General features: G+C 51.7%; 2 protein-coding genes across 2 annotated transcripts; one reads left to right on the top strand and one right to left on the bottom strand.

The window, feature by feature from the left end:
* Positions 1–3,104: 3,104 nt before the first annotated feature.
* On the top strand, positions 3,105–5,528 carry HRG_07415 (integrase core domain-containing protein; the record flags this gene model as incomplete). Its single annotated transcript, XM_044865886.1, has 3 exons — positions 3,105–4,218; positions 4,503–5,500; positions 5,523–5,528. 3 exons carry the CDS (start codon positions 3,105–3,107, stop codon positions 5,526–5,528), a joined length of 2,118 nt encoding a protein of 705 aa, XP_044718850.1.
* A 7,182-nt stretch (positions 5,529–12,710) lies between these two features.
* On the bottom strand, positions 12,711–13,121 carry HRG_07414 (ankyrin repeats (3 copies) domain-containing protein; the record flags this gene model as incomplete). Its single annotated transcript, XM_044865885.1, has 1 exon — positions 12,711–13,121. The coding sequence occupies one exon, from the start codon at positions 13,119–13,121 to the stop codon at positions 12,711–12,713; it is 411 nt and encodes a 136-aa protein (XP_044718849.1).
* Positions 13,122–13,755: the final 634 nt, after the last annotated feature.

The raw sequence follows: 13,755 nt of genomic DNA, 5'->3' as shown, positions 1-13,755 counted from the left end.
AAAATTCATTGTTTCTGAAAAAGTAAGGCAACGCTCAAGAACACGCCGACAGTTAGAGTTCCCACGACAGACCCTAGAATGATGGCGAGAAACAAAAGCACGCATCCAAAAGTCCGCACCGGCAGCACAACGACCGGAGCCAGCCAAGCTCGTGCGAGCCGAATTCCACTCACCGGCCAAAGTGTAAGGGGCTACGCCCCGATGTGTAGATCTGGCATGGCCAGACTAGTCACGTGCGAGCGCCACGGACACGACTCCTAAAGGGAGCGATGTAGACACGTCTCCCCTTTACACTCTTTGTAGCTCAATTTACATCAATTACGCCCAGCACCTGTGCCAACAGTGCTGACCCTGTAACATATTGAGCTACCAGTTAACAAAGACAGGACAGACAGAAGGACAGACAGCAGGACAGACAGCAGGACAGACAGCAGGACAGACAGCAGGACAGACAGCAGGACAGTCAGCAGGACAGACAGCAAGACAGGCGATAGGCTAAACGACGAGACGGACGATCGATCGGACGACGAGACGGACGAACAAGATGGAGGACAATAGTAGTTATGCAGGGGCACCGCGAGCTATTACAGGAGCATCAGGGGCAATGGAAGGAGCAACGATTAGGGGCCTCGTATGGCTATCAATGGAGGTCAACGGCCACATACAGACGATCTGTGCCTACGTGGTGCCCCGATTGGAATTCCCTAATCCTAGGAAAACCCTGGTTATGCCACACAAAGTCGTACTCAGTGCCCCACGAGAAACGACTATGGCATGAACCTACACAAGACTGGGTAGATCACCTCGGGGAAGGAGAATATTCTGCGAAAGCCAAGGAGTTCGAAGAAGCAAAGCACGTACTAGCCAGTACCTTTGTGGGTTACTTTGAAAGGATCCGCAAGCAGGAAGGAAGAGAGGCAGCTGCCACGGCGATTTTCGCTATCAGCATGAAGGATATCGAAAGGGCGTTATCACCAAAGAAACCCATGTCAGAAGCAGAGCTACGCCGAACGATACCCCAGCGGTTCCACGATTTACTGCCTCTATTTATGAAGAAGGAAGCTGATAAGCTGAATCCTCATAAGCCAGGCATAGACCACGAAATCAGAATCAAGGAGGACCCGAATGGCCAGCAGTTACCACTACCGTATGGAGCACTATACGGTATGTCACGAGAGGAACTCCTGGTTCTTAAGAAGACTCTACGAGACCTAGTGGATAAAGGATTTATCCGTGCAAGCAGTTCAGAAGCAGCAGCTCCAGTCCTGTTTGTGAGGAAACCAGGTGGCGGGCTGCGATTCTGTTGTGACTACAGAGCGTTGAACGCAATCACTAAGTCGGACCGTTACCCCCTTCCTCTAATAGGGGACACACTTCGCAACCTAAAAGATGCGAAGTGGTTCACTAAGGTCGACGTGGTACAAGCGTTCCATAAAGTACGAGTTGCAGAAGGAGACGAGTGGAAGACAGCGTTCCGCACCCGGTACGGTCTCTTCGAATGGATGGTTACCCGTTCGGGCTAAGTGGCGCGCCAGCAACCTTCCAGCGGTATATTAACGGTATCCTACGAGACTACCTCGACGAGTTCGCCTCTGCTTATATGGACGATATACTTATCTATTCGAGCGAGCAGAGAAGACCATTTCCGGAAGGTACGGTTAGTTTTAGAACGCCTCGCCGAGCATGGACTACACCTAGACCCGGAGAAATGCGAATTTGGAGTCAAGCGGATTAAGTACCTAGGATTCATTATTCACGCAGGAATTGGCATTCAGGCAGATCCCGACAAGATACGAGCAATAGTCGAGTGGGCAGTCCCCGTTACCCAGAAGGGGTGCGCAGTTTTCTAGGATTCGTTAACTACTACCGGATATTTATACCGCAAGCCTCGAAATAACTGCACCCTAACAGCACTAACAGGAAAGGGGACTAAGTTCAAGTGGACGGACGAGCACGATATGGCGTTCCAGACACTAAAGACGCTATTTACGAACGCCCCTATTCTTACTCAATGGGATTTCGAGAGGCCAACCTTCGTAGAAGCAGACTGTAGCGGCTGGGCGCTTGGGGGCACACTTACGCAGGAAGTCGACGGACAACGCAAGCCAGTAGCGTTCCACTCGCAGAAGCTATCACCGGCTGAGCGCAACTACCCAATCCATGATAAGGAAATGCTCGCTATTATTCGTTGTCTCGAACAATGGTCAGCCGAGCTACGAAGCTGTGATAACTTCGTTATCCTTACCGACCATAAGAACCTCGAGTATTTCATGACGCGCCAACAGCTCTCGGAAAGGCAGGCACGTTGGGCTGAATATCTCTCGCGTTTTAACTTCCAGCTCCAGTACCGTCCGGGACGGAAGCAGTGGTGCCAGACGCGCTCTCGCCGCGAACAGGACCGACCAAACGAAGCGGATCACGAAGCACGAGATATGCAGCTTATTCCAGAAGCAGCCCTACGTACCTACGTCGGAGTAACGTCGACTCAAGCGGGAGAAGGCGAAGAAGAACACACGATTTTCCACGACCCAGAGCTACAACAATTATGGCAGCAAACGGCAAACCAGGATCCAGTCTTTACAAGCGTTTATAACGCGGTACGAAACGGATCTCGGTCCCTCGACCCCAAGCTTAAGCTGAAGGTACAAGTCGCCGAGTGCTTTATTGATCCTCGGGGGCACCTACGACTACGTGGCCGCTTATGGGTGCCAGGCGCACCGATCACGACAGAAGCAGCAGCCAAGGCAGCACCGCTAGAGCAGGAGTCGCTAAACGAATTACGGGCTCCTTAATCCAGAAGGTTCATGACTCCCATGTAGTAGGCCACCCGGGACGGAAGGGAAGAAAGAAGCCGTATCCAGGGACTTCTACTGGCCGCTAATGCAACAGCATATCCGACGTTTCTTGCGTAACTGCGATGTCTGCGGCCGTACGAAGATATGGCGCGAGCATAAAGGGTCTACTTAGACCGCTACCCGTACCGGACCGCTTCTTCCGCCAGATACAGATGGACTTTATTACGGACCTCCCCTTGCGAACGGTAACCGCTGCCTCTGGGTTATCAAGGACCGCCTAAGGAAGTTATACTCGAACCGATGCCAACGATGGAAGCGGAAGCATGTGCAGAGCGTTTTCTATGGTGCTTCGCCCGCTACCACTGGTGGCCCGACGCTATAACGAGCGATAGGGGCTCGAATTGGGTAGGCCGCTTTTGGAGGCACATGTGCAAGTTACTGGGGATCGACCAGCAGCTAAGCACGGCGTACCACCCCCAAACCGACGGAGGCCCTGAGAGGATGAACCAAGAAGTACAGGCATACCTCCGCGCCGTGATTAACCAGAACCAGAACGACTGGGATAAGTGGGTTCCCGCGGCTCAGATGGCGTTAAACGGTCGGGTCAATACCTCTATAGGGATGTCCCCATTCTTCGCTATACACGGCTATGAGCCGAAGTCACCAGTTCCCCTCGTTACGGAAGCATATGCGGAAGAGTATCCTCAGCATTCGCCAGAAACCAGGGCAAAGAAATTTGTTACCAAACTACAACAGATTACGGACCTCTGCCAAGCATCAATGGCGACAGCTACGCAGCAACAAGAACGCTTCGCTAACAGACGACGGAACGCGGCAGAACGCTTCGAAGTAGGCGATAAGGTTTGGCTTGACTTACGGAACTACGCGTCAGAGCGACCTAAGAAGAAGTTCGACTGGCTGCACGCTAAGTATACGATAAGCAAGGTACTCGACCCGTACACGGTTGAACTAGCAGACCTCCCGAGGGCTGCTATAATAGGTTCCACGTCGACCAACTCCGGAGAGCGGGGACGGACCCAATGCCTGGTCAGCAACGCACAGACGCTCAACCCCATCTATCCAAGTAGACGGGAGGCTCACCAAGTAGTAGAGGAAATACTATGCGCTAGGTGGAAGAGAACCGGCCGCGGCCGTAGGCGGGAAGTCCTTGTACGCTGGCAAGGTTGGCAAGACCCGACCTGGACCTCTTTAGACAATATGCAACAGACAGCGGCCTTGGATAAGTACGAACAGAGATACGGCCCGGCTCTCGAAAACGATGGACCATACCAGCACCGACGAGTGGCAACGGAAGCACAGCCGGCCCAAATACAGGGCAAGTCGAAGGAATACAACCACAGCTGCAGATACAGGGCAAGAGAATACGCGGACCACTACGGGCTAGGACTAATGGCGACGCCCCGTCGATAGTAACGGCACCAGACCCTATAGACGACGGCCTACGATCGTTGTAGGGGACCAGGAACAGGAAAAGGGCACCAGCGCCAGAGAGGAGTAGGGGCTAATGTAAGGGCTACGCCCCGATGTGTAGATCTGGCATGGCCAGACTAGTCACGTGCGAGCGCCACGGACACGACTCCTAAAGGGAGCGATGTAGACACGTCTCCCCTTTACACTCTTTGTAGCTCAATTTACATCAATTACGCCCAGCACCTGTGCCAACAGTGCTGACCCCGTAACACAAAGCACGCCAAAAGCATCGCTTCGCAGAAACCGACGCAATAAAAGCGACAGTGACAACGACTTTGGAAGCGGTGTCGATTGTGACGATGCAAAATGCCGAGAAGCTGGGGATTCGGCGCTATCGAAGTTTCAAAGATCTCAGCAGGACGACAGCCCCTCGGACGAGCCAGCAAGAGGCAGAAAAGTCCAACTACGAGGTATCCGATACCGAAAATCTCAGTGGCGGCGAAGGTGCAACCCCTATATTCTCCGACGAGCCACTTACTCGCGGCGCTAAAGGAGCTCCAGACCAGGGTTCAAACGTCAGCGACGGTTCAACAGAATACTCCAAACTCCAGATCGACGATTTGAATGAGAATCTGCAGTACATCAAGAGCCACCGGAAACCCGAAGTCAACGAAGAAGTCACTCCATATTTTGAGCTGTACTGCCTCCTGCGGGACGGCAAATATTATTGGATACGCGAGTCTGTCGTTCAGAGGGCGGCCTCTGCTGCAGTGTGCACGTACTGGGGTTGCGGGGGTGAGGGGTGGAAGCTCTACGACAGACCAAAAAAAGAGGTGGGACGAGAGTTGTGGAAGCGCCCGCTAGCGACAGATGAGGATGGTGTCCCCCATGCCATTCTGGTTGTGGGACACGATCTTCGCGACGACGGTCAATCCAAGTTTCTCGTGCAAAATGTCGGGTATCCTGCGTCCCGAGCGAAATGGTACGTCGAAAGGACAGTGAAAAGTAGGTGGCGGAGCGAGTGCGATGACTACCACTTACGTGATACCGAATACTACTCCCCAACCGACAAAGCTGGACCAAAGCTCGATACGATCGTCGGTCATCGCGTGTATCGAAGCGGCAAGAACAGCTCCCTTCGGAGCTTTCAGCTCTCTTGCCAGTGGGGAGATGGCACAGAAACTTGGGAACCCGAGGAGAAAATCCAGCAGAAGAACAACGCCGCTGTTCTAACGTACTGGCAAAGTGACCCACATGTGCGTAAGAAGGGCAAGGTGCCAGACAGACCACTCCGAGTCATAAGCCACACGGTCGTGGGGGGAAAGTTGCGTTTGCGGGTACAGTGGGTGGGTAGGTCTGCATGTCGGGGCTGCCTGCTTCACCAAAACACTCCCTGTCCGACGACATACCTTTTGCCTAGTTGCAAGTTTAACACTACGTTGGAGCTGCCTGAACGAGCAACAAAGCTATTGCCAAGGCAGTCCAAGGAGTATTTAGAGAAGTATAGCCTGATTTTGACTTAAGATGCCGGGTTCGGATATCCTCGAGAGGACGATAATACTGGAAGGCGGTAGAGTGTGCGCATGCCGATGCTCATCGGTGCCAGCGCGCTTCGAAAAGAAACGGAGCTTTTAGAAACAAATACATACATACGCGCATGTATATTATCATTCCCTTCCGGCTCCGATGTATCGTCTACCTATTGCTCAATAACAATGTAAACCCCTTACGCCAAGAGCACCCGAGCAATCATTCGCGCCAGCGGTCCAATTATCTGATCGTACGGGGGCGCCAACTCCCCCGAGAAAGTGTCCGCAAATGTGAAACGTGTCAGCTCGCTGACGAAGAAATGACCATCCGGTGATATTCCACAATCGTATCGCGCTCCAACATGTACAGTCTCGAACCTCTCGCCCTTTAATTGACGAATCTGAGTGTCGGTTTCCAGTACGAAATCCAAGAGCTCATCTCGCTTCTGCTTTCTGGCAGTTTCATCGTCCTGGGAGTGCCAGTTGAAGTCGCTGAGTTGGAGTTGCCGCAGAGCCATCGGCTTGGCACGCGCATCCCAATCTTCTTTTGTTCTGAAGGCAGCGAGCACTTGTCCCCCGCACACCATGACCCTGAACTCGCCAATTTTCCTAAATGTCGGAATAAATTCCTGATGGAAATAGAATATACCTTGTTCTCGCACACCCGAACGTTGAGCGCGTTTGGTAGGCTTGGTGCGCCTAGCCACTCGATCTTGCGTCGGAGCCGTGCATAGCAGCTTCCCGCGTTGTGTGACAGGGACAACATGAACGTGAACCCCAGCGCAGCTGTAGCTTCTCTTCAAGACCATAAGACCGCTCTCTACATCACGGAGTGCACAGTGGCCCTTCCGAAGCACGTCCTTGGTCGCCAGGTCTGCAGCTTCGCAGCGATGTCGTCCATTACCCTGACGTCGCCTACCTTATTCCGGCACCAGGACAGTTCCGTTTTGCTTGGGTAGACTCGCATATTACCCATCACAGCCTCCAAGTAATCAGTGGTGTCGTAGAGCCTTCTCACTAGGCCAGATGTGTCGCAGCTCGTGTCGGATACATATACAAGAACTTCATCGCAGCTAGAATTTTGCACCGTATGTATCAAGTTCTGTTCATCCAGCTTCCAGTTGCAGAAATCGACGGTTGCGGAAGATATGTGGACAGCAAAGAGCATCATCAAGACTGACTGGTGTATGAACACCACACCGTTACTATCGTACTCAATGAAAGAAGATCCAAGTCTGGCTTCGAGATCTTTCACCACGTGTTCGGAAACTGACTGAAATGGAGAACAGTGGTCGTTGAAGAGTTCCAGGTCTTTAAAGCAAACACGGACGTGGATGAACGAGTTTTCCCGGATGCTTCCGTCGCCAGCTGGAATGCCGACCCACACGACGTGTCGTGTCTTTGCCGGGCGAAGAGGACGCTGTAGCTGCAGGGCATTGCGTTCGCCTCTGAGCGGTATTGTCAAGTGGTGAAAAAATCCCCGCCAAAGGTTTTGATCAATCGGAGCCTGTATCTCAACGTTCATGGCAATGGAAAAAGCTTCAAGGAGGAGACAGAGGTTGAAGTCTTCAGTCAAGGGGGGGTGTGCTATCTCGCTCAGTGTCGCACCCCGAAAGCACGGGTAACGTTCGATGCTATGCCGGGCCTTGTCTAGGATCTCTTTTCGCATAGACTCTGTCGAGGCGCTGGTGATGACGGCTGCGTGGCCGCTGCTAATGATCGCAATAGCCCAGGTATTTTCCGACTGCAGCGGAAGGAGAGCTTTAGTGTCGCGGCGCTCTATACGCGATTGGCAGCTAAACGCGGGTAAGTCTGGGCGTGCAACCTTGAAGATCCCTTGACCAAGCTCCTCGAAGTGATCGAGTAGATTGGCGGGGTAGATCTCGTCCGATATCTGCCCTCGTTGACCGTCCTCATCGCGCGACGTCAGCAGGGTTGAAAAGAGACGAGACCAAGCAGAGGCATTAATGCATGCCGTGATGGTCATGCCTAGGACGCTACGCAAACCACTAACAGCAAGATAAAGATCGCGAGCAGCCTCGTTCCTACAGTCGCAAGTACGGCCAGGATCATTCGGGCCGTCGTTAGGTTGGTGGCAGGATAAAGAGTCGAATGAGATATCGGGTTGGAGCGAAAGATAGCTTAAGCAAAACTCTTTGACCGTTCCCGCAATGTCGTAGTTCGCCACTGATCCTGATCCGTAGATGGTTGCAAAGCTTCGATCTCGGTTGATGACTGTTAGGGCCTTTTGGTTGTCGATATTTAGCACCAGGACGATGATAGCTGTGTCATTAGGGTGTGGCTCTCCATCCCACCCAGCCGTATCGACATTGACTGTCATGGTTTTACCAGGCCAATATTTTGAAGCACCCGAAGGGTTTTGTAGGTGAGGTCGTAGCGCTCTGGCGAGGCGTCTCGCAAGAGAACTTGCTCGGCTTTTTCGCAGTCTATCGGCGTCCATGTATCCTTGTGCCTTGGTTTACCCGTTTTCGTTCCAGACGAGCCCTGTCTAGGGCGGAAAAGATGGCGTCCAAGTCCTCGTGTGGAAACTTTTCAACGAGCTCGTAAAGTTTCATGACAAATTTGTGGCTCGCACCTTGAATTCGACGTAGTAATGCATTCTCGTCAGATTTAAGTTTTCAGCAATCACCAACGTTAGCCTTTTCCTTGCCTCCTCGCCGCTGAACAGGCCGCCATTCTCGTGACATTGGATTGAACCCCGCCCAGACACTCGCTGCAGTGGAAGCTTATAGGTCGTCTGCAATCGAGGAACTTCGCTCTGGAAGAAGCTGAGACTTCGAATAAGTAATCCGCTACGAGGTTGAGCCCAGTCAATGCTTTTGAGACGGTAAGGAAGCGGAAGGTGGGCCATCAACCGGCCTCCGGTGCTCAGTGAAAGGATTGTGGTCGAAGTCGGGGGAAGGGTTCCTGAAACCCGAGACTTATAGCAGCCGGCGCTACGTAACCTTAAATAGCTTCTGGAATTAGCGCGAATGCACCAGTTAGGTTCAGTTGGTGGGGGTACCCATCCAAACCCTGCCACGTCGAACCTTGCCACATCAAACCTTGCCACATTAAACCTTGCCATCTCAAACCCTGCCACGTCAAACCTTGCCACGTCGAACCTTGCCACATCAAACCTTGCCGCATCAAACCTTGCCACGTCGAACCTTGCCACATCAAACCTTGCCACATTAAACCTTGCCATCTCAAACCTTGCCACGTCAAACCTTGCCACATCAAACCTTGCCACATTAAACCTTGCCATCTCAAACCTTGCCACGTCGAACCTTGCCACGTCGAACCTTGCCACATCAAACCTTGCCACATCAAACCTTGCCGCATCAAACCTTGCCACGTCAAACCATGCCAAATAAATCCTTGCCATATCAAACCATCAAACATTGCCGTTCTAAACCTCGTCATTCCAGATTCAGCGACTCTTCCTCAACCTCGCTTGCATTGTATTGCATTAGTTACTGTTGGGGAGTCCTGTAGCTTCCGTTCCTAGAACAAATGCGAATGGCCAATTTCAACCTTCATTATGCTCAACAGGCGCTTCCCGCTGTCCCGGAAGAAAATCGTTAAGTTACAGAATGCCGACGCAGCCACCGACGACGTCAGAAATGAATCACTCTCTTTGGGGTGTCACATTACGTAGTGCAGCAGCTCGAGCGTCAAGACCAGGCTGCGCGATGACGCTACGGAAGGCCGCGACTATCCGTCGGATTTTGTGGGTGTATCAAGCTACGACACGGCCAGAGTCGAGTTAGACGAGAAAGCTATCAATGAATTGGGGATGGCGTCCGCAAAAGCATGTGTTCCTTTGCGGGGCTACTAAGTGGACTGCAGCCATTCCATAATCCATCGTATCACGGGGCAGACCTAGGATGCCAGGGAAGATCTATGTTGTGCTGTGAGGAGGGCAAACTACGGAGGTGGAACAGAGTCTAGACTAAGTATAGGAGGCACGTGACAGAACCCAGGTTGGTGCCGTGACACATCGTGTGCTTCCATTTCCTTACAGTAATGGTTAGCACAGCATAGATCCTTCATGCTTCATGTCTCGCTTTGATCTTCTCGAAAGAGTCCTCGAGGCTTATATCACGCATCTAACCCTGCTACTAACTCCATTTCACGGCCGCCACCGATATATTGGAGCTCATCACTCGTTTCTCACGTTGTCCTTTTCGCCTCGCCTCGGTTGTCCTTGACCCATTGAGGTTCAACCTGCACCTCATATGGAGTCCCTTGCTACTGTATAGCTCGCGCAGGCCATCCAGACCTCCCTTCCAAACTTACTCATTGCTTCAAATGTGCCTGCTCTGTCCGTTTCCTTCCCCATAGCTTCTTCAGCTCAAATGAGAAGCACCCGTACCTCTTCAATCTTCTAAATCACGTGGTCGAATGCCTCAATGGCCTTCTGAAGGTTTGTTTCCGTCATGTCCACCGCTTCTGGCTCAGCCATGGATACGCTGCCGGCCATTACGCTTGGACGTGCCGCTACTTTGAGCTGATTCCTTGTCAAGGTTCAAGCGAGCCGCGGGGTGACTCTATTGCATTCACACCATCAAGGTGGTTTGGAGACAGAAACAGCTGCCGCCTTAAGCTCATATGAAACACTGTCGGTGCTCAATATTTGGCCCGAATTGGCCGGTATGTATAATTGCTGCAGTAACTCTAAACTAAGGCTCAATAGGTACCTGTCGGTGGACCAGGGTAGCCCTGTTAAGGAGGGTCCAGGGACCCGGAGAAGGGATTCCTGGCCTATGTAGCAGGAACGCATGAGGACTTCCTGAGTAAGGAAGGCTACCCTTTATGCGTGGGCACAGCCACGTATGCGTGGGTAGAGCCCATTACTCAGGAGGTCCCCAGAAGTCCCTAAGACCTCCTGTATAAATAGCCCCTTCAGACTGCCCCTTTAGACATAGAACATGCATCTTGAACCTTCGTGTGTGACCCCCTTCTTATTCCGATGTGTATTGGCATAACGTTCCACCAACAGTACCGTATTCGCGTGCTTGGAACGCCGTAGACTACTGGGAAGTGCCAAGCTGACCAAGCGATGGTGAACCATAGCAAAGCATCGACGTATGAGCCTCAACTCTCGTTATGGGATACGTATGAGTAAAGTCAGACCAAAAGAACAAGATTAGAAAGTCGGGCTCTTCGCTTGAGAAGAAGATCATCGAATTGGGCGAAATCGGAAATACCATGGCGATTTTAATCTATGCTAATCCAATGCGCCGCCGATTGCTTTGCGCAGCTCATGTTCCTGGTGGGGAGGACTTACCAACCAGATCTAAATCGCACCGTATGTTTAAGGCACAAACGTTCCGGTAGATCAAGACTGAGAATAATAGGTCAGAGATCACTTGCGGATACAAGCCGTATCCCGTTGATTAGGCCAGCAACCGAACGCTGGAAACCGATGATAATACATTACAAACAGGCCGCTCATTTTCAGCAGCCGGCGACTTAGTATCCTTGACGAATGACTTCAGATGGATAATCAAACTCCACATAATTTCCGATAGCCGCCCTTACTATTGCTCTGCATGAGAAAGGGGCTAGTTGCGGCGAAGTGCTGCGATGTCTGATCGAGAGGTTCTGTGCAATTTGAGGCCGGGCAAATGTGACAAGAGTGTCAAACGACATTCCGCCTCAGTCGAGGACGTGTCTCGACCCACATGGGCACCGTTCTTGTGTATATAACTGGGACCTTCGTCCCCTTGACTTGGGCAGTGGTTAAGGCCAATAGACTCTCTATAACCGTCATATGCATGGCATCTCTCATTTCCTTTGACAAAAAGTGCTGCCGAGTCGAGATAATGAGCCAAGCAAATTCTACCAGTTTTCTCTCTCGCCGGGTCGAGCTACTCTAAACCCATCCCATGTACCACTTTGACGCCGCGTATAGAAGAAGTTAATCGTCTTAGTCGGGCTCTCGAGGAATCGCTTAACAGACTGACCATCACGGTGGCGAAGTACGATAGCAAACCTTTCGCGAACCGCCTTTTTCCTCTTCCACGTTACCCCTTCGATCCCTTGAATTAGCCGGGGCCCAATTTTCTCTAAGACAGACTGGTTATCGTAGTAAATAGCATATGTCGACACCCCACGTCCCTCTCGGCGAAGAAGTCTTGCTGGATCTTGGATCGATAGGGACTCAGACGATCTAATAGCATCGTAAATATGCAAGGTAATTCCAGAACCCTCAAGGTGAACCTCTGAATTGGCTTTATCGAATGTGTGGGGCTTCAAGGAATGAAGTAAGGTTTGCTTTGTGAATTGAACGTCCCCGCCCCAGTCGTTAGTGAGCAATGCTAGGTACGCTCCTTGTGTCTTTCCCTTGGAGACTTTGATGAGATCTTTGCCGATCAAGCACGGGACTGGTTGTTTGTTGATATGCCCATATGTTATATCAACAACTTCTTGAAGCCAAGCTTCGTCCTTGAACAAATGGGCCCATATACTTGCAGATTCCTTGATCCTTGATGGAACTTCGCGGTGGTTCTGCGTTTTGAAAAGCGAGTCTTTCGATAACGGTGAGAGGTAGCTCACGATTTGAATGAAAATATCGTATGGAGTTCTTGTCAGAGCCGAAGCAACCATTTTTCAAGGACTTATAGAGAGCTGTGTGCACATAACTCTTCAGTCATGTGGTGTTCATACCCATTATATATACACAGAGCTCTTCTGGGGAAACAGCAAGTATCAGCCAAGTGCATTAAGCTGCTTTATGACAATGTTGGCTCTGGAAAAGCCTGAGGCTTCTATTAATTAACACAGCCGAAATCAGCCATTTTCATATCACGCACTGGACCTCGTAAGGCACGGAATAAACACCAGCAATCACGACAGCAGTCTCCGCACTTGTTGCCCTTGAGCCATACTGGTTTCTGATTTCGCCGCGTGTTGCACTCTGGATCACATGATATCCATTAAGTCACCTTCACTCATTTAGCGGACTCCTTTCTTCCTTTTCCATGTACTCAGCGCTCGAAGAGCCACCTTCACATAACCGTCGGGACTGTGCTTTCTCCCTCAGCGGTCTCGCAAAGTCGACAGGAAGCATAAGACGGTCCCGCTCGATGCATGCCAAAAACTTGTCGGCCCCGTGCCTCAATAGGATCTCTACGTTTTGCAGGCGGCCCCACAATGCTGCCTCCATGAGAGGAGTGCGGCCGTTGATGTCTGCGGCGTTCGCATTGGCACCCTTGGAGAGAAGAAGGTCAACCGTCTTAGGGTACTGCTCGCACGCAGCCATGTGCAGAGCAGTCGTCCCAGATATCTCCACCGCGGCTTCCCTCAAGCTTGTCTTCTCGTCCTCATCATCGGACGCCTCGCTAACAGCCCGTCCCATGAGTCAACTCCATGCAGAAAGATTTTCGCATCGGAATGGGTCCCAAGGTACTTTCGAACATATGGGACGTTACCCTGCACTATCTGTGTCACCACGGTGTCGATCGTCCTGTACGAAAATTTCTGGGATATTGTCTCGGTCTCGGTCGCGCATGCTCACTTCGGTTCTTTTCGACTTGCCCTCTGAAGAAGTGCCTCAGTCGCTCTGCCTCGTCATCATCTAGGACCCCAACGCCAGATGCGAGTGAAACGTGCCACGAAAGACTCTCAGTTTTCTACCTCATGAGTGGAAGAATCTCCCTTCCACGAATAATCTGATAGAGTGCGTGGCGCTGCTGCTACACTGCGACCCAATTCGCAACGGCGAAGTCCGGACTCTGAAGTACCAAATTGAGTTTCCCATTCACCCGCCTCATTTCGGCTATGAGATCGATAAGCAGAACGTTCGATTCGTCGCCGGCGAAGCTCTGGAGATCTTCTGCCTGATCGGGCGATACAGGTATCGTAAGAGCCCTCATTTCCTGTTCACGAGTCGGTGAGGAAGACTTTGACCGCTGACTTGGGCGGCGTTGAGCTCCCGAAAGCGCTGAAAGCGGCCGAGTTCGCCAGAAAAAACGCTGGTTTTGCAATCGTAT

The sequence above is a fragment of the Hirsutella rhossiliensis genome (genome assembly GCF_020360975.1).
Source record: "Hirsutella rhossiliensis strain HR02 chromosome Unknown scaffold00008, whole genome shotgun sequence".
Lineage (NCBI taxonomy): Eukaryota > Fungi > Ascomycota > Sordariomycetes > Hypocreales > Ophiocordycipitaceae > Hirsutella > Hirsutella rhossiliensis.
The sequence above is the reverse complement of the archived record's forward strand: the minus strand, read 5'-3'. Positions and strand labels throughout refer to the sequence as shown.